Source organism: Haliaeetus albicilla, chromosome 25 (assembly GCF_947461875.1).
Source record: "Haliaeetus albicilla chromosome 25, bHalAlb1.1, whole genome shotgun sequence".
Classification (NCBI taxonomy): Eukaryota; Metazoa; Chordata; class Aves; order Accipitriformes; family Accipitridae; genus Haliaeetus; species Haliaeetus albicilla.
The window spans coordinates 10,008,492-10,027,764 of record NC_091507.1 but is presented as its reverse complement, the minus strand read 5'-3'; the positions used below and the strand labels follow the sequence as shown (position 1 = coordinate 10,027,764).

The 19,273-nt window shown below is 45.4% G+C and overlaps 1 protein-coding gene across 2 annotated transcripts; it reads left to right on the top strand.

Annotated features, from left to right (window-relative positions):
* The first annotated feature begins 6,293 nt into the window (after positions 1 to 6,293).
* On the top strand, positions 6,294 to 19,100 carry LOC104320143 (regucalcin). Of its 2 annotated transcripts, none has more exons than XM_069769948.1 (7): positions 6,294 to 6,440; positions 7,010 to 7,174; positions 10,011 to 10,193; positions 11,476 to 11,691; positions 13,195 to 13,326; positions 17,856 to 18,010; positions 18,748 to 19,100. In XM_069769948.1, the coding sequence occupies exons 2-7, from the start codon at positions 7,012 to 7,014 to the stop codon at positions 18,796 to 18,798; spliced, it is 900 nt and encodes a 299-aa protein (XP_069626049.1). In that variant the 5' UTR covers positions 6,294 to 6,440; positions 7,010 to 7,011; the 3' UTR covers positions 18,799 to 19,100. The 2 variants fall into 2 exon arrangements, with proteins under 2 accessions (XP_069626049.1, XP_069626048.1); XM_069769947.1 differs by lacking the exon at positions 6,294 to 6,440 and adding an exon at positions 6,752 to 6,881.
* The last annotated feature ends 173 nt before the right edge of the window (positions 19,101 to 19,273 follow it).

Here is a 19,273-nt window from a genome sequence, read left to right as displayed (position 1 = left end):
TGGTATCCCCGTTATTTCAGAAACATTGCTATTGGTTTGCAGAGTCTTTACAAATAAGTAAGAGTGGTTACTTTTTGATGGTAACTGGACCAAGCTCTCACAAGCACTAATAGGGGCTGTGCGGTGATTCCCAGCATCATCATTTCTGCATTTATGCCTTTGTCCAAAGAGAAATGTTTCTCAGCTATAACATGCGTATGTCACTTGTAGAATGTTTTCTCTGCACCGTGAATCCCAAACCATAGAAGGAGGAATTACAAACACTTAACTATTAAAAATAAGCCTGAAACGTACCTCACTGATGACTAGGCCTAGGCGTACACAGGCCGTACTGCAGGCACGTGATGTGTATCTGATACCTGGGAGGGACGGAGCGTTGCCAAGTGTTCAAAGCCTGCCTCTGTGAGCTGCAAAGATAATCCTGCGAAACCAGTCATTTTGATGATCCCAGTACTTGTGAAGGTTTAGCACTGCAGGGAATTGACACATCTATTGGGAAGACATGCTGTTGATGTGAATTAATGAGCAAAAGGAAGCTGCTTGCACAACTTGGGAGCTTGGCATGCAAGGGAAGAACACTGGGGAAGGGCAGAGACGGAAAACAATGCGAGTGCCTCAATGCGGCTTCTTTAGGAAGAAGTGAAGACTCGCAGACTTCTGGGTTCTGGTTTCACGAGAGATGCCCTGCTACTGCTGCTCCTCAATCTTCCTTTATGCCAGCTTCATGGCTGAACAGGCTGTTGCTTCTCCTGGGGTGCAACTCTGCAACATACCCCTCTTCCAGAGACCACCATCCTAGGATAACTGCTCCCAGGCTCCACTCCTAATCAAGTCAGAACATCTGTCAACTGCTGGACTCTTATGGAGTGATGTGACAGAAGTGGATTAAAGTGACTGCAAGCATAGCTTTCTGAAACAAAATGTTGCATAGCAGCTGGATAAGTTGTCTGAAAATAGCAGATGTGCATGTCTATTTCTGTTCCTCAAGTTAACCCCTCTGCAGATAGCTTGGAAAAGTTAGCGTGACTATGTTGTTGTGTAAGGAGAAGCAGATACTTGCCCATTAGTTTCCCTGCCCCTGTGAGTACAGCTTCCAGATAATCTTTCTCTTTCTCCAGTAGGCTTCTTTTGGCTGGGACAACCTCCTGGATCCACCTTGCCCTGCCCTTTCTCTGGGACTTTTCTTTTGTTTCATGCTGGGCAGGACCCTCCCTGCCTTCCCATTGCTTTCTCAGCAGCCCTAAAGCTGGGTATCTGCCTCGCCTAGGCTGCCTTATCTGAGACATTGTTTTAAATCTCTGGGTAGGCTCTGTAATGACACCTTTATGGTTTCTTTTGGCTTAACCCTCCTCGAGATGTTTTTTTCTGGTTTCTGTTGTTTTTCCCTAGATGCTGCCCCACCTGCCCTCACCCTGGGGAAGAGCACTGGGCAAGGCAGAGACACAAGGCGTATTTTGATATAGTTCCATAACGGCTCCAGAGATGTTCTGCTGGCCAAATTGGTGGGCCAGTGTCTTGAGGAAGAATTTAAAACCTAGCACAACAGCAATGTATAAAGGAAGATGCCTTCAAGAAATCTACTGGTCATCCGAAAGCCCTTGAGTTTGTGACTGACATCAAGATATGCCACTCTTCTTACTTTCTGTGGTCTTGGCAACCACAAGGAGTCCACTGGAGTAGTACCTATAAAAAGAAAATGTGTTACGTGCCATTTGGAAAAATGGCTCTGGTTATACCTTTGGAAGTGAGGTAATGAAATATCGGGGAGGGGGGGAGGGAGGGTGGTGAGGCGGGGAGGATCACTAAACTAGCCCACCCACTTCACTTGAAACCATGGTGTCTGGCTGCATTCCTTTGTAGTTCCATCTCTCTTATCTCAGAACGGTGGTGCTGAGTAGTTTGGGAACCCCTGCCCTGGCATCACTGGCATTTTAGGCTCCATTTGCATCTGGTTGAATGGAGCCTGACCAAAGTACTTCCCCTCCTTAAAACTGATGGCTCAGCCATTGTTCTGTTATCTCCTCTAAAACGGAGTAGGGGCATTGCCTTATCCTCTCCCTTCTGATTATTCCTTCTACAACAAGCCAGCTGTCTCTTCTGGCTTAAGGAAGTACAGAGGCCAAAAGCTGGATGAGCCAGGTGATGTGGATATCCATAAGCAAGTTGTAGTTTACACTTGTTACAAATGGCTAATACAGAAAACAGACTTCTCTCAAATTGTCTGGTTGAACATGCTAAATTAAGCTCAGAGCAGTCGCCCCAAACCTGCAATTAATTTGAAGTTTGCTTCTGATTTGGGCCTGAAGAAGGGCTTGTGTGCCTGAAAGCTGCAAACACTGAAAGCACTGTTACTAAATCAGCTACTTGAATGAAAGATGCTGCTTTTCCCTGAAGTCCTGGCTCCCTTGCATGGCCTCCGTTGTGGCTGTAATTTTGCAGCTGCCATAGCACATATCAATGCTCTTTTTTACCCTGAGGCAAGCAAAATGCAAATCCAGGTCACGTGGGGTACAAAAAGCAGAAAAGTAAGGCATTAATGAAAAATGCCTTGGCCATGCTCCACTGAAGAACGCTTTCTGAAACGCCCTGTTGCCTGGCTGCTCCCGTGCAGAGCAGAGGGCTGGAAAGGCACAGGCTGGGCACTCGAGCTTTGTGAGGCAGCTTAAGGTGGCAGGAACTAACACTTGCAGGTCCTCCTGTGACAAAGAAGCTGGAGGTGCATGTGTGATGGTGAGGGGTGTTCGTGAAACACTTGAGAAGCTGGCTGCATGGGGAAGGGTCAAGTGTTTGCTTATAGCACTACATTCTTAGGTGCGAGATGCTTTTTCATGAGACCATGGCTGGTATATAAGAGATGGTGCTGAAAGAAGTTTGCGTAATAAACTGTAATTAGAGGATACCATCGCCTGCTCTGTGAGAGAAACTGGACTTTTAAGGCTAAATGCTTCAATATGACTTCATGGTAATTTGGTTCAATCCTTTTTAGAAGCTATTCCCCATTTGAGACTCTTAATTCATTGTGCATTAACTTCTGTGACTGTGACAGCAATGGGTGTTAGACTTGATGTAACATATAAATTAATCAATGGGGACAAGTCTGCTGTTTAACACCCTCGTGCCACCTTCTCCCAAGGAGACGTTTGCAAAGTGGGGAAAAAGGTGTTCTTTGGCAAATGTTCAAATTGTATGAGTATTTAAATACATGACTGTGATCATCCACACTAGTAAACATTTGAGACTTCTTAGCAGCTTGATCTCTCCTGGACCTACTTGTTGCTTACTAACAAATAAAAGCTTGATCTGCACATGCAAGTCAATTCCAAGAACTATATGTGGCTGAAAACAAGTGCATGGCAGTGCCAGTTCTGGCTTTCCAGTCAACTGATTGCAGTGACTGATCTTGTATTTCTACGTCTGCTCTTGCTTGGTGTTTGGATTTTTGGGTTTTTTTTCCTTTTGGTCCCCCCTGCCCCGAAATGCAGTATTATCTGCTAGTGGTAAATTTCCACATGCTCACTATGGTTGCCCTAATGGATGTAACAGCAGGGCAAGCTTACAGTGAGGTAGTGGCTCTTCGGGCTCCGGTGTCACCACTCTTGGCCACACCTTGCCCAGCTGCGGAGGAAGCCTGACAAACACCCTTCGTGTGGTGCTTGGAGGCAGCTATAAGACACGGATATCTGATATGTGGCATTTGCACTTTGTACCAGGCGTGGATAAGGCTTCCAGCCCTCCTACCTTCAAGCAGGGAGGAGGACTAACATAGAAGTAAACCAAGAAGACTAAAGGTGAAAGAAAAAAGCCAAAGATGGCTCTAAAGATAAAGAAATGACAGGATCGGGCTCATAAAAGGAGAGAACATCTGCAACCTTCCAGGAACCAGCATAAGCAAAAAAATGGTTTCTTTTTATAATGCCTGAAATTGTCCAGCACCCCTTCTTGCCAGCAGTCCTTACGGGTGGAGGCATTTTTCCAGTTCTGTGGCACACTGGGCTGTTCCCCAGAACTGCTGAGCATTTCCTGACTGGTGAGAAGGGTAATGGCTTATGGCAGGCTCAGGGAACTGCAGGCTGGGTGAGGGCTGTGCCTTCACCTTACAGGACCTCTTCTGTCACACATCTGCTCTTTCTGCTCTTTGTGGTTGTGATAATAAGGCTCCCCTTCCCCTGCAAAGCTGGAGGAGTAAGCATGCAATGTGCCCTACCATGTGGAATAAACGCTGGGCCACCAGCCATCTCCTTTGGAAGCCACAGAGGTGCTGCGTGTGCTCCCTAGCTCTCAGATCTGGAGGCCACAGAGTAGATGTTGTGGCTGCGATGCAACAGTGGGAAGTTCCCAACAGGGAAGCCAGACGGCAGCACCACCTTCGGCAACCTTCTCTCTCTCCCATAGTGAACTTGTACTGGCAGAAGACCTCAGCTCATGCTCTCTGTGAAGACACCCTCCCCCCAATAATTTCTCCCTGCTCTACCTTTCAGCAAGTCTGGATTAGCCATTGCAGAAAAGACAAAGCAGGAGTACTGTCCCGTGTAACTAGAGATCCAAGTTCAAAATATTTGGCATTTCGGAAGAAGGCCAGAGTTTGTGTTGTAACCTAGCTCTCACAGAAGCTGTTAATTTTCTCCCAAGGTGTGTGCCAACATATAGCTTGTTTTGATGCCTCCAAACCATGCTGGCAAATGCCTAAGTCAGCAAGGAGCAGAGAGACTGGCCAGGTGGGTTGGGGGTGTGAGTATCTCCTGTTGCTGAATTCAGTAAGCCGTTGCGTTGGCCGCATATCCCAAATGGCCTTGTCGTGTGCAAGGACAATGGGAGAGCAGCTAATGTGGCTGAGCTTTGTAAAAAGCTTTAATTGTACTAAACTGTACTTACTTAATGAATTGTTTGCATACATTCATTTTTTAAACCTCTGGATCTTCTTTCCCTGTTGTAAAATGTAAGAAAGAGAGCTGTTGTACTTTTTTTCTGGATGTTTGTTTTCTGTGTTGGCAGCCGCTAATAACTTGCTTGCTTCATGTCTGAGATGAAATCCTGCTGTTTGTTGCACAACACCGCAGTGGGGACAGACAGAGAAAATTAAATGCTAAGCACTGAAGTAATGCTATGCAAACCTGTAAAAAAAAAAGACTAACTGCTCAGCTAAGGTGACAATAAGTTAATAAATATCACATTAGTAGTCCATCAAGGGAAGCCTGCGTGAAAAGGTGTTGGTAAGGTCATGTAGCCCATGAACTTCCCAAATATACCACTGAAAGAAAAAAAAATGTAACCAAATAAAGCCTGGCATGTGAGCATCTGCTGTATGAATAAAGGTTAACCCAGTAAAAATGCTTGACAGTAGATAATTGCCGCTGTGATAAGGAACAGATAAAATCTCTAACAAGAGCTGTCTGAGGGGGCTGCCTGGTAAAAGACCCCAGTGGGTGCTGTGCGATCACTGGTGTGCAGCGCTGGGCCGTGTCCCTGGAATGAAGGGGCTGCTACAAGTGCCAGCTGGAAACAAGAGCCTGGCTGGGGGAAAGGTGCGTTTTGGAGCAGCCAAGTTAATCCTGGTTTGTGGGGACACAGCGGCGAGCCAGCCTGTGCTTACCTGGTGCACCCCGAGTTGCCAGGAGAAGGCACACGGGACACGGAGCAGTGAGACCGAAGTCGCTTTTATATCGCAGATCCCTACGGGGACGACCGAATCCAAGTCAAAAGGCAATCTGTCGTGGGATGCTGGAGAGCTGACATTTACGGAGTGCCCTTTGCTTTACGACGCGAGGCCTGGGGACTGCCGTGGCTGTACCACAGAGACAAGGAGGCGCAACGGAGACCTGCACGCGGAAATTTTGATGCTAGCCTTTTGCCTCGTGCCTCTGGAAGTCTTTTGAGGCTTTACAGCGAGGGGAGTGAAAGAGGGCATGGCACGCCGAAGGCCCTGGATTTGTGGATAACCAGGGAAATGCTGCAGGAGCTGTGGAGAAAGACCCCCGGCGCTGGAAGCCAGGGCCGAGGCCCAGTGGACGCCTAAACCACGGCAAGGCGAAGGCAGGCAGAAGCCGGGCCTTTTGGAAATCAACCTCTCCGGCCACGGCGGAGAGAAATCTCTTCTCCCTGCCTGCAGCTCTTGGAGGGGGGAGCCGAGCCGAGCCGCCCCGGCTCGAACAACCGCTGCCGTCCGCTGCCGGCCCTGGCCTCGCAGCACCACAGGGAGACGAGCCCCAGGGCCCCGGCCTCCGCCGGGGGGGGGCCGAGAAGGCCGCCCTCCCCCCCTCCTTGCCCCCACCCGCGGGGCAGGACAGCCCGAGGGGTGGCCGGGGCCCGCCCCCGTCGAGGGCACCCGAGGCCCGGCCGCCGGCGGCCCCTCGCCCCGCGGCCTCCCCTCCCCTCCCCTCGCCGCTATAAGAGCAGCGGCGGCGGCGGCGGGCCGGCACCTCCGGCTGCGCTGCTGGGAACAGGTAGGGACGGCGGGGGGGGGTGCGTGTTATTACTCTTTTCTCTCATATCTGTACGTATGCGTGTGTTTAAGTTACAGCGGCCCGGGCACGGCAGCCGTGCCGCCGCCTCAGCAGCCGGGGGCGCGGGGGCGGGCCTTTCCCTGACGGGCCCGGCCCGGCGCCCACCCGCACCCCGGATTTATTGGCGCCTCCTCTTTTATCGCTCCCCTCCCCCCTTCTTTTTTTTTTTTTCTTTTTTATAATTTTGTCAAATTTGCCGCACGCCGCGACAGCAGGCCGGGCGACGCGGGGGGGGGGGGGGCGGCGGGGCGGCCCCAGGCGCCCTCCGGCCTCTGCCGGCTTCGGCGGGGGGTCGGCGGGGGAGCAGGCCTCGCCGGCCGTGCCGGAGCCCCGAACCGGCAGGAAGCGGGCGACCGCAGATGGAGCCCGCTGCTGGTCCAGGTAAAACCCCTCCAGGCTGAAAACGGGGCTCCGCGCTGGCCGCTGCCCCAGCGCTGGGACCCCGGGGTTGGGGTGATGGGCGGTTGCTCTTGGCGGGCGTACGTCAGCCGGAGTGGTTTTCCCCACAGGCATGTCATCCGTCAAGATCGAGTGCGTTGCCAACGAGGGCTGCAGGATCGGGGAGTCTCCCGTCTGGGACGAGAAGGAAAGCGCGCTCCTCTTCGTGGACATCACGGGCAGAAAGGTGTGCCGCTGGAGCCCGGCCGCCAAGCAAGCGCAGGCCATCTCTGTGGGTAAGGAACGGCTGGAAAAACCCTCTGCCGAATCTAAGAGTTGTGCGTTCCGACTCGGTGCCGCGTCCCTGCCCAACGCCGGCAGGACTGCTGTAGGTGATGCTGGATGGTGCTCATCTTCTGGTGCAAGGAGACTTCTCCCCGAAACTTGACCTTGCTAGGCCAAAGAGGACACGCAGAAACTAAATGCAGTGCCTGGCCAAACTTAGTCCTGAGGACTTTTCTTATGATCGTGTGCTGGGACCCAGGGGTTGGGTTTATACGCGCTTGCTCTTGACAGATGAATGTCAACCAGAATGATTTGTAATTTGTAATGATTGGATTACATTTGATCTACTTCTCTTTCCTGTAATTGTTCACAACCTGCTCTCTTCTGCTTGCTCTTTATCCCAGAGGTAAGGTCACCAAGACTCTCCTCTGGTGCTGATGTCTGTGGGAGTTTTGTTACTGATTTGAATGAGCAGTGCCCATAACATTTTCTTTATTAGAAGAAAATCTCCCATAATGATTTAAGAAGATGATGGTTTTTTAAGGTAGCGGTGTCACCAGCTGGAGCATCAATAGTTCAATTATTTATTCTAGAAAGGAAGAGGTGTGCTAACTCTTATAAAGAGTTGCAGATTTACTTCTGGATGTGATTACATAAAATCTGTTTGTCTGAAGACAGCTCCTTAAATGGTTTAAGTACTTGGATTTATTACTTCCTCATGTTCAGCAACATTTGGCCAAAATCACTTTTGCCCACCTATAAGCTGTTCGCATTATTCACAGTAAATGGATCTGGGCTTGTCTGCCCTTCAAATTACTGTAGTTACCAGTTTTAAGATGAGAGAAGGCCTGATACAGATTTTGGAAACATTGTTTCCCAAACTTATTTCCTCTTACATTAGCTGAGAGATCGTGCATCTCCCTGCCTCCCACTGCAACTCGGACCTACTCTCAAAGGTGTAATCTTTTATATGTGGCCTCTCTGGAGATGTAGAAGGGATAGTAGCTGAAATAGCTGTAGCTACTCTTTTTTTTTTTTTTTTTACTTCCTTCTGTTTCCTCTGTTTAGTAATAGAATAGTTATAATTAATTGCTGTGCCTTTGGGAATACCATGATTAAAAGACCAAAAAAACCCCAAACACCCAGAAAGTGCCATGTGATTAAAATAGCGGATTGATGCCCAAAGTGGAAACTGAAAGGGAAATTACTCATTACTGAAGCTTATAGAGAATTACAACAACGCCACACTTAGCAACAGCTTCAAATGCCCTTTTCGACTCTACAGGGAAAACACCAGTACATACATAACCATGCCTGGGGGGAGACCTTATGGTCAGCTTTCTGTTTGGCATGAAAGAGTATTGCAAATAAATCAATTCCTGTGGATGCTGCTTAACGAAGCCCTCCGGGGTAGCTGTGGACTGAGCCGGGTGCACGGGCTGATACACTCGCTTGTGCTGCATTTGTGCCGTGAACAGTAGGGTGGCTGTGTCCCTCTCGCTAGCCTGATACACCCCTTTCTCCTGGGGTGCTTTGTTGGGAGGGTGTGGGGCCGTTCTTGTGGCTGTAGGGGTACCCGGAGGATCGATACCTCCAGGGACAGGCAGGCAGGGGTACACAGGCTGCTGTGCTGGGGGGCTGCTCCCACTTGCCCAGCGTAGATGAGCCTGGGCCACCAGCAGTGTGGTCACACGCCTCCAGGTGAAGGAGTTGCTAGAGTTGAGCTTGCAACTGGGTGTGCAACTCAGGTGTTGGGGGCAAATAGCATTTGGGTTTCTAGCATGGTGGTACTGCTGCCAGAGCTGCAAAGGGAAGGGGCATCCTGGGTTGAGAGCAAGGAGCCAGAAAGGAGCAGCTCCTTTTGGCAACAGTGGTGGCTGGTGGTGGTTATAAGTGTTTTGTGAAACTATTACCTAATAACACCTCTGCAAAGCTATAAATACAAGAAATGTTTTATTTTTAAATTAGAAAGTTGGTGAGTAGTCCCATACATATTAAATATTATCCCAGACTTCATTGCCCTGTTTAAAGTTATTATTCCTTATATTGCATCTGATTGTAGGCTTTTACAGAAATGTTATCTTCACACTCACTTCTCGGGTTTTTTTTTTACTAATTCCTTTACAATAACCTGCAATTGAGGTTTTACTGCATAATAGCTCAAATGAGTGTAAACTAACCATGGAGGATTTACTAATTTTCTGGTTTGCTTTAACTCTTGGAAAGCTCTGCCACTCCTTGGCGTGCTTTTGGTGCTGCTGGAGGCATGTCTGAACTGCACGGCAGAGCGTGGTGCAGGGGGGTGGCTCTCCTGCCCAGCGTGACCTGTCCTAGCACAGAGATACTCTCTGTCTCCATGAGTTACATGTGCAGGGCTGATTTACCCAGGAGCTGTGCTAAACAAACACAGTTGCTCCAGAGCTCTTGTGGCAAATGATTTTTCCCTTGGGCAGGGGGAACCCACATGGTAAGCTGTTGTAAAAAGCATACATGCCTGTATCTGTCACCCTTTTTATGTTGTTTTTTTTCTAAAGCACCTAGCAGAACCAGGTGCTGGTAATGATTATTGCTCCTGGGAGCAGTGGTAATACTCAAGTTCCGAGTTTGTATGTCCCAAACTGGTGATTCTCTTTGTAGCCACTTTCTGTATTTATTAAGTATGCTTTCTTCATGTGAAAGGATCTATTTCTATGTATTTAAACATCAGTTTTGTTGGTAGAAAAGTAAGTTGTTTCTCTTGCCTGTGGTCTCACTGAGTTCAGTGTGACTGCTTGTGTGTCTAAAGTTGGCAGAAAAGAAATGTGTCTTTATAGCACATACCTCTTTTCCATTTCATCCTGGTTCTAGATGCTCCTGTAAGCTCTGTGGCTCTCCGGAAATCTGGGGATTATGTCATCACTCTGGGAACCAGGTTTGCTGCTTTGAAATGGAAAGAGCAGCTGGTAACCACCATTACTCAAGTGGACAAGGATAAACCAAACAACCGATTCAATGATGGGAAAGTGGATCCTGCAGGGAGGTATTTCGCAGGTATGCTGCAGCCGGTTCCTTCCTTCTGCTGCTCCACTAGGTTTTGGTGACAAGATGCAGCGACCAGTTGTAGATGCAGCAAGTGCTCGTTCATAGTTAAATGGTGGGGATTCTTTTTTTGTTGTCTTCAAGCAGAGTTTAATCCCATTTACAAATCTATTTGTATCACCTAATCAGAACTATTTTTTTAAAAAGAGGCCTACGGTTCAGAGCCTGCCTAGTTAAAGACATTGGCCTTGCCTCCTGCCTCTTGGCATGCTTGTTTTGAATACTGGCACAGTGCCAATAGAAAATACTTTTTCAGTGAAAAATTTATGATATTGTTGGTTTTGTTCTTCATAAATCAGAATTTATAGATGGTATTTCTAAAAACTATGTGACTTCAGCCTCCTGGAGAAGAGAAGGCTCAAGGGGATCTTATCCATATGTGTTAAGTACCTGATGGGGGGGGGGGGGGGAGTAAAGAAGATGGTGCCAGGCTCTGCTCAGTGGTGCTCAGTGGCAGGACCAGAATCAAGGGGCACGAACTGAAATTCAGGGAATTATTTAAACATAAGAAAACTCTTTTACTGAGGATGATCAAACAGTAGAACAGGTTGTCTAGAGAGGCTGTGGAGTCTCCATCCATGGAGATCTTCAAGGCACAGCACTGCCCTGAGCAACCTGCGGTGGCTGACCTTGCTCTGAGCAGGGGGTGGGCCTGGATGATCTCCAGAGGTGCCCTCCAGCCTCAGCTGTCCTGGTTTTTAAAACACCGTTCTGTGCATCTGCCATGCAGTTGGGTTCCCAGGCTTACCTTAACTTGCTTTTACCCAGCCTCTCAAGAGCCAGTCTCGGCTGCCAACTTTGAGCCACGAAGATGAGATTTCCTTTTGAAGAAGCTTTAGTGAGACTCATTCTAAGGGAGGAGGAAATTTTTTTCCAGTCTCTCTGCTATACAAGACGTTAAGATTTGTGGGAAGTTAAATGCTGACCACACCTTTCTTAATATTTGAATGACTTAATAAAGTGTTTTGCAGAAATCACGCTGCACACCATTTCTGCCACAGTTCAACAAAAAAACAAAGGCTGTGTTTTGTCATCTTCTGCTAAAAGCAAGCACTTTTGAAATCTACTTTTCTCTTTTGCTTTTAACTCAGTTTCTTCCACAAATTTGTGAAGCCCCTGCACTGCTCCCTTGTCCATTGGCAGTGTGGTCATCATCATGGCGAGGGGCTGCCACCAAACCTGAAGGAGAGCCCATTCACTCTGAACTTGCTTTCTCCCATTCGGCTCTGCATAGGTACGATGGCTGAGGAGATTCAACCTGCTGTGCTGGAAAGACACCAGGGCTCTCTGTATACCCTCTTCCCTGACCTCTCAGTGGTGAAGCATTTTGATCAGGTGGACATTTCTAATGGGCTGGACTGGTCGCTGGATCACAAAACCTTCTTTTACATTGACAGCTTGTCCTACTCGGTGGATGCCTTTGATTATGACCTCCAAACTGGAAAAATTGGTATGAATTGTTGTATTCTAAAATAATCTTTTGTGCCTAAAGATTGTGGTTTGTTTCCTTACTGGTTATTATGCAGAGATGATCAGAGTTTTGTGAGCGCTTCTTCAGAAACCTCTTTAGAAGAAAACAACAGAAGCCATATTAACATCCGTCTGCACCTGCGTAGGCTCCTAGCTCAGACTAGTCAGAGGCTGTTGGTAGTATTTAAATTGCATGGCAGAGTTTGAGTAGTAATCTGGACAACTGTTACTAAACACAATGCGTATCTGGTCTTCCTGTGTGAAAAGGGTGAACTGTTTCTTGCGTGGCTAGGTTTTATGTGGCTGCATGTTTCTTATTACTGACAGCATAGGCAAAGTAACAAAGCTTGTAGTCTTGTGCAAAACCTTTGCTGGCTTCTGCAGATTTTTTTTACCCTGTTTTGTTTTTTAAAATATAAGCTCCTAAATGAAGATTCTGCAGACAGAGCTAAGCAACAACTGGAAGGCAGTAACTCAAAACTTCTTCCCTCATTTATTTAAAACAAAATAAAACAAGCCCTTAAGGGCTTCTACAAGCTTGGGCAAAAGAAAAATTCCAGTGACTTGGACCAATAATTTGCTTTTGAGTACGTGGACTGCGGTATTTTGCTTTAAAAGAACCCAGTCAATTTGATATTTAGTTTTAAAACTGTGAATTTAAAGTCATTTTAGGTGTAGCATCTTGTCCTGATGTCTCTCTGCTATGGCTTACAACTGAATTTTTCTTTAGGAAATAGTGTGGTTCTCCTCTCTCTCTCATCCGTGCTCGTTCACTGTCTTTCTGTGGGCAATCTGACAAACCCCAGGAGCACAAAGGAAACTCATTAAAAATATTGCTACATATGAGAAACACTGAAGTTGTCAGAGCATAAAATAAACAATGTTGGAAAGTTGGTTTTAATTTTCTGTAATAACAGTGGATAAAAGTTCAGATAGAGTTGTTTGGTTTTAGGTTGACAGTATGGCTTTGAAGTTGATGCTTTTCCTAACTCTGTGTTTATATAAACTCTTGGTTTATATATCTGAAGGTCAGTTTTGTGTTGGAACAGTGATTATTGGCACGTTCCAGCAATCTGTTTGAAAAGTCTCCAGTTCTCTGGCTGGGAGCGACCTATACTTGAAATGATCCAAACTGCTTTTAGAACAAGTAATTAATTTTCTGAATATATATAACATTAATTTATGCAGTTATTCATTTAATACTTTAAGTAGGGAGCATGAGTGACGCACTAGAAAAGAACACCAGAAAAAAGGATTTTATTTTCAATGGATAGAAACTGATCCACAGGCTTTCACACTGAGAAACAACTGTCTCAGGAAACAAACAGGGCAGCAGACACAATCTATTTCTTTCATATGAAAAAACTCTGGACTTCAGCACAGCTTTTGAAAATTATAGTACAAATAACTCTGCTGGGCTGTGACTGATAAAAATTTTAACAACTGTCTCACTCAGTTTTGTTGTGGTTTTTCTACCCTGCAGGCAACCGTAGGAGTATATACAAACTGGAGAAAGAGGAAAGCATTCCTGATGGGATGTGCATTGATACAGAAGGCAAGCTCTGGGTAGCTTGTTACAATGGTGGGAGAGTGATTCGTCTTGATCCTGAGACAGGTAAGTCCTTGCAAAGGGTGGACTGGAATTCTGTGTTCAAAAAAATAGAAAGAAGAAACAAAAGCAAAGAACAGAGGTGGTTTTTTCCCCCCTCACAGAAATAGTGCATCTACTATTTTTAAAAACATTACTTTTTTTTTTTTTTTGAAAAAGCAATTTTATGTCCCTGCTCTCAAAAATTAGCTTTGTAAATAAGTCTCCTTTGCTCCCAGCCTCTGTTGTGTTGGAAAAGGTAAAGTTGCTGAGGGGATTACTGTTATACTTGCGAATTATTTGAGTTAGCATCCTCTTGCATCCTCCAAACTTAAGATCAGCATTTACTTTATTGAGAAGTGATGTGGAAGAAAAAGAGTAAACCATGCAATGGCAAAGATGACTTAAGCCATTTTTTTGTCTTATTTCTTCAGCATAGTGTATCATTTTGGGCACCCTACTGATGTTAATACAAGTCCCACATGACACTGATGTCCGCAAGATTTTTTTATTGTCAAAAATTATATGATAAATTTTGCAATTGAAATAAAAAATATGTAATGAATTCCACAGCATTTTATCATTCCCACAGTAACATCTTGGTTGTGCCCACTGTCTGAGCCTGTCATGTGTTGCTACCCTCATTTGGACTTCGGTGGTCTGCCAGGCATGGCTTAGTCTGGGCAAAAAACACTTGTGCAGCACTTCAAAGAGACTGAACCACGCTGTCTGCAAGGGGCCAGTGGGTGAGAATGGGAGCGTGATTTTGACAGACCCTAGGCAGCACAGGTTTGCATAATGCAGCATAGGAGCAACTGCGCTGGGTTGCATCTGGGGTCTCTTGAACCCAGGTCCAGCCCTAACAGAAGTCTTGGGGTTTTGTGGGGCTGCAGATTCAGTGATGCTAGTGTCCCTTGACATGTCCCACCTCTGCAGTGCACAGCAGACCCTGGCACACGTGCACCAGGCGGGTCAGGCTGCAGCCTCTCTTCTGACTCCGCTGGAACCTCTTACTTAAGGCTCAGGCCGTGCTTTTGATTTGTACCCATCCGAGGTCTTGCCAACCTGTGGGACTTCCTCCGGTCCTGCAGAGTCTGCACTCCAACCCTAGGAGGAGGAAGCTCCCGTTGGGAGATCCCAGCAGCTCTGGGACCTGTTTCTGCTCCCACATCCTCCCTCTTTGGTGGGCAGAGCACTCCTTGGTGACCTCTGCCAGCCCTTTGAATACACTCTTGGAGCAGTTAACTCTTACCATTCTTCCTCTCTGTTTCACTGTTTCAACTTTTTTCCTCCCTGGCCTTCACCTTCTTCCTTTTCTTACTTGTTTTCCCTTTCATCCTGCCTTTTGGAGGTGTTTTCTTAAGGGAAAGCTAAAAAGAAGTGTCCATATAGTGTCCATAAGCAGATGCATAGGGAGACTGAGAATACTGACAGCAGAGTACGTATCCCTAATGCACTTCCAGTCTCTTAACTATGGGTTAAGATCAGGGTCTTTCAGAGCTGGATGTGATTTTGTTGTACAGGTAGGTGCCAGTGGATTTCTCTTCTGTGAACATTTTCTGTCTCCCCTTGCCCATGTAAAACTCCCAGCACCCGCAGCAATAAGTTAAGTGTCCATGTCAAAGAGAGCCACCTTCTTTGTGAATATCTCATGCTTATCTGCCCTCTCTGCGCTATCTAAAATCTGCAGTTTGCTGACTTCTGAGTGAATTGTAACTATTTAGGGAGATAACCCAGACAGGTTTGAAGAGAAGTCCATGAAAGCCTCTCTTTTAATGCACAATAGCTATTAAGTGTGGCTTGAATGGCTGTCAGCCAGTTGCAGGCACATCCACTCATAAAGAGCTCAGCTAAAGCACGTGAGGGATTTTCAGGTTTCACAGATAGCAAAGCTTGGACTGCATTTTTAGGGGGATGGGTGAGGAAACTTGTTTTTTTTTGACATCTTTTCTAAATGAAGGTTTTGAGTTTCAGGGTGAAGCAGCTTTTCAGGTCTAGGCTTCTTTAGCCTAGATAGCTGCTGCCTTTAGATTCAGGATGTGCTACAGGGAAAGGCTGTGATGACTGATCCCAGTGAGTTTGCAAAGGCTGGAAATGGATGTGTAACTTGTGTGTTGCCAAGTTTTGTCATACCTTCTGGTCACTTAGTGACCTGCTTGCTAGTTTTATGCAATCATATCTTTTAATTAGGAATTAAGTATTTTACAATTCTTCCTAATGAATGTATTTTTATATCCTTTGATTGTATAGGGTCTAAAAGATTTGCTAAGTTTCTCTCTTCTATAGATGCTAAGCATAGATGAATACTTCAGGTAGATTTTAAAGCATCCAGGTGCTGATTTTCTTGCATCTCCAGGAAGACATTGCTCATCTTGGAGCTTTGTAAACAGTATCTTCCAGGCTGTTATCCGCTGAGACCACTCCAAAAGTACAGTCAGGGTCTCTCCCCTTGTCTTTGGTCCTCATGCCTCTTCTCCTACAGTGCATGTTTTTTCCCTTTGAATGCCCTTCCCACTCATTTTCTCCCAGACTTGGTGTCAGCCAATTTCTAGGGTGGCCTCTGGACCATTTAATAAGCCACCACGTAACCCATGTAGCCATGTAATCCTTCCACTGCCAGCTGACTGGATAATCACAAAGTGTTGCTAGAGCAAGTTGGCAGGAGCATTGTCTTGGGACTCATATTGGTCCTTGTCACTGCCAGGCAACAGACAGGACTATTTCTCTCCAAATTTTCTAGATATTTTGAAAAATCTGTTCTTCTCGGGGAAAAAACAGTTAGCCAGACATGCAAATAATCTCTATGCTAATCTAAATGCTCTTACCCTGGTTTTGATTTTTTTTATTTTTTTATTTTTTACTTTGAATTTGATTTTTACTTTGGACATTGTAGGACAAAATGTATGCCAAATAAGCTTATTGTACAGCATCAAGAATCTCAGAGTGCTCAAACTTTCCGGGCTATTACATACAAGAGGCTCTTTCACCACTGCTTGCTTGCTATTTTCTTTTATTTATTTTGGGATTAAAAGAGAGTTTAAAAGTATCCAGCCCTCATGTCAGGGTTGTCAGTGAAGCAAAGACAATTCTGCTCATCCCTCTCAGTCCTGTATTCTGGATGTGCTGGTTACATCCATACGAGCAAGTAAAATAGGTCAGGCAATGTCCTTTAGTGCTGCCTATGATATGGCATATCATAGCTTGTTTTGCACAGCCAGGCTGTCCTCCCACACCAAAAGAGAGCCCAGACTGTCTCTGGGGAGCAGCATACCCAACTAGGTGGGCCAAAATTGTGCCAGGAATGCACCAACGGCTTAATAATGCGGCCCTGCTTTTACCTGTGCTCATGACCCACTTAGTATTGTGGTACAGGTGAAGCTGTTTGGTCTGTGCTTTTGTCAGTTCATTGCAGTGCTGCTACATCATTGCAAGGGAGCAAGGCACAGCTTGTTGGGTGAGGCAAAAGGTTTTAAAGACAGGTGCTTGCTTTGATAAACACCTCCTGGCAAATGGTGCCCCACTCTGAAGTTGACCAAAAACTTCTTGTAGGTGTTAAGTGGGCCAAACTTTCCACTTTTTCTTTCTCCTTGTAGGGTTCCCAACACCAAAGTTACTCTCCTGCTATTTCAACACATCACTAAACAGTTACCGTAAGGGGACCAAGCCCTTTACATGTGCAGTTGGGGGGCCAGGGAAATTACATGTTTTGTAAGGGTATTCATGTGCTTTAGCATATTTCTAGAAAGAGAAATTCAGTTGTAGGTAAACAAAATAGGCATGATGGGTATAAGCACTTATTGGCCAGAATTAGGAGGAATTTTAGAAAAAATCTGCTGTGACAGCCTTCTGGTTAAGGCTGGAGGCAATCTGTTTACTACTGTCATTAGGACGGTAGCTATTTGTTGGTATAATAAATGCGTGATATTACTTACAGTAGTGCTAGTTTCTTGTAAACTTCAGACATGTCCTATGATCCCTATTTTATGCAAGCTTGATTTGAAAGGCTATTGAAATTTCAGGAAAAACTTCTAGGAATTAATCTTCCTTGACTGCAGGCAGTAGAGGTGTAGCACGAGGTACGCCTCTAGAGCTACACGAGGTCTGCTTGCTCCAGGCTTCCTTTGTAGTTAAAAGTAGAAAAGTCAGCAGGTCTAGGGCGTGATTCATGTGACCTATTTTAGGGATGAATTATATCCCATTTCCATTGACTGCATGGGCAGCCTAGATGATGAGCTTAGATACAGATGGCTGTGCTGTGGATGTTAGCATTTAATTAGAGGACAGGCTGGGACTGGGGTGGGATTTGTTTGTGATAACTGAGACTGAAACTTGTCAAATAATAGATGATTAACAACATGGTTGACAGAAGTCTGGTTGCTCCCTGTCACAGTGCTCATCAGTATGCTGAAACTCAGCATGGAACACCCGCCCCCCCCCCGGCCTTGGTACCTGCTTTTGTGGAACACCTGGCTCCATGCTGGTTATTCACAATAATTTATTTAAATTTCTTGTTGTAAGTAGATGAACAGGAAACTGCATGCATGGTTTTTCTCCAGGAAAAAGACTCCAGACTGTGAAACTTCCTGTTGACAAGACAACTTCCTGCTGTTTCGGAGGAAAGGATTATTCAGAAATGTATGTGACTTCTGCCAGTGACGGGATGGATAAAGAGTGGCTTTCACGGCAGCCACAGGCTGGTGGGATTTTCAAGGTGAATGATATTTTTTCCTGTCTTTTTAGAAGGCCATTTTTTCCCTCCTGCATTTTTCAGGTAGCAAACCAGTTGGAGTGGTGGGAAGCAGGAGGAGGATGGTTGTTAGAACATCTGTCCTATATGTTAAACTATTGTTCGTATTTTTGGTTCCTGTTGCAGGATGAGAAAGTTAAATGTATTTAGAGATTTGAAAATACTTTTGGGTTTAAAATTTGTAACAATGCTGATACTGCAAATTTTCTATGCCATCACCTCTTTCTACTTCTGCCCCTCCCAACACAGTTTGAGTTTTCTACTTTTTATGGAAAGAATGTGTAAATACTTCTGTGTCTTAATCAATGGCAGACAAAAGCATCTGCCTTTATTTACTTTCTAGTTAGCTATAACTAAATTATCTCTTTAAAAAGTTATCACCTTGGGATTTATTTTAAAGCCCTGCTCTATGTGTGCATACTGAAGGTTACATTGTGAATTGCAGAATGAAGGCTTAGTAGTATCTGAGAAGAGGCTTTTGGGGAATGGTCTCTGGCCTGCGATTACTGAGCTTTACAGAAAGAGCATAGGTTGAAGTTCCTGGCTGTGATGAGCTGCCGTGTGCAAAATATAGTAGGGTGTCAAGTTGGAGGACACAGTCCTTTTCTAAATTAAAGCATGTCTAGTTGTGAAAGAAAAGCAAGTGCCTGTTAGTGGTGAATTATTGCACTAATCTTTTTTTCTCCTCTTTGTTTTAATAGATAACAGGGCTAGGTGTAAAAGGAGTCCCACCATATCCATTTGCAGGTTGAATATACACTCTTCAGAATGGATTAGAGAGGACTGACGTAAGCAGGACAAGTTGCAAGGTCTTATTCTGGTGTTCAGCATTTTTTGCTTTGAAACCGTAACACAATTATAACATCTCATCAGGAATAGATGAAAATCTACTGAAATACATGGAATATTTTAAAACTGGCCTTTTTTCCCCCCTTTAAACTCTATTACTGTAAATACCTGATGGTGCTTTTTCTGTTGTGCTAAAAAGATTCTCACCCTATAAACTACTGAATGTTGTAACTCTTTTATGATTAAATAATGTTTTAATATCTTTTCTTTTTATTGTTTATTCACCCATCTCATTTGCCACTTATGCTATACTGATTTATGGATTAAACTACTTGTACTGTCTCTTTTACATATTTTCAAAGTTCCTCATAAAATATCCATTTGTGGTCTTACTGCTGCTTTAACTGGAACTTGATTTGTCCCATGATGTTCTCAACA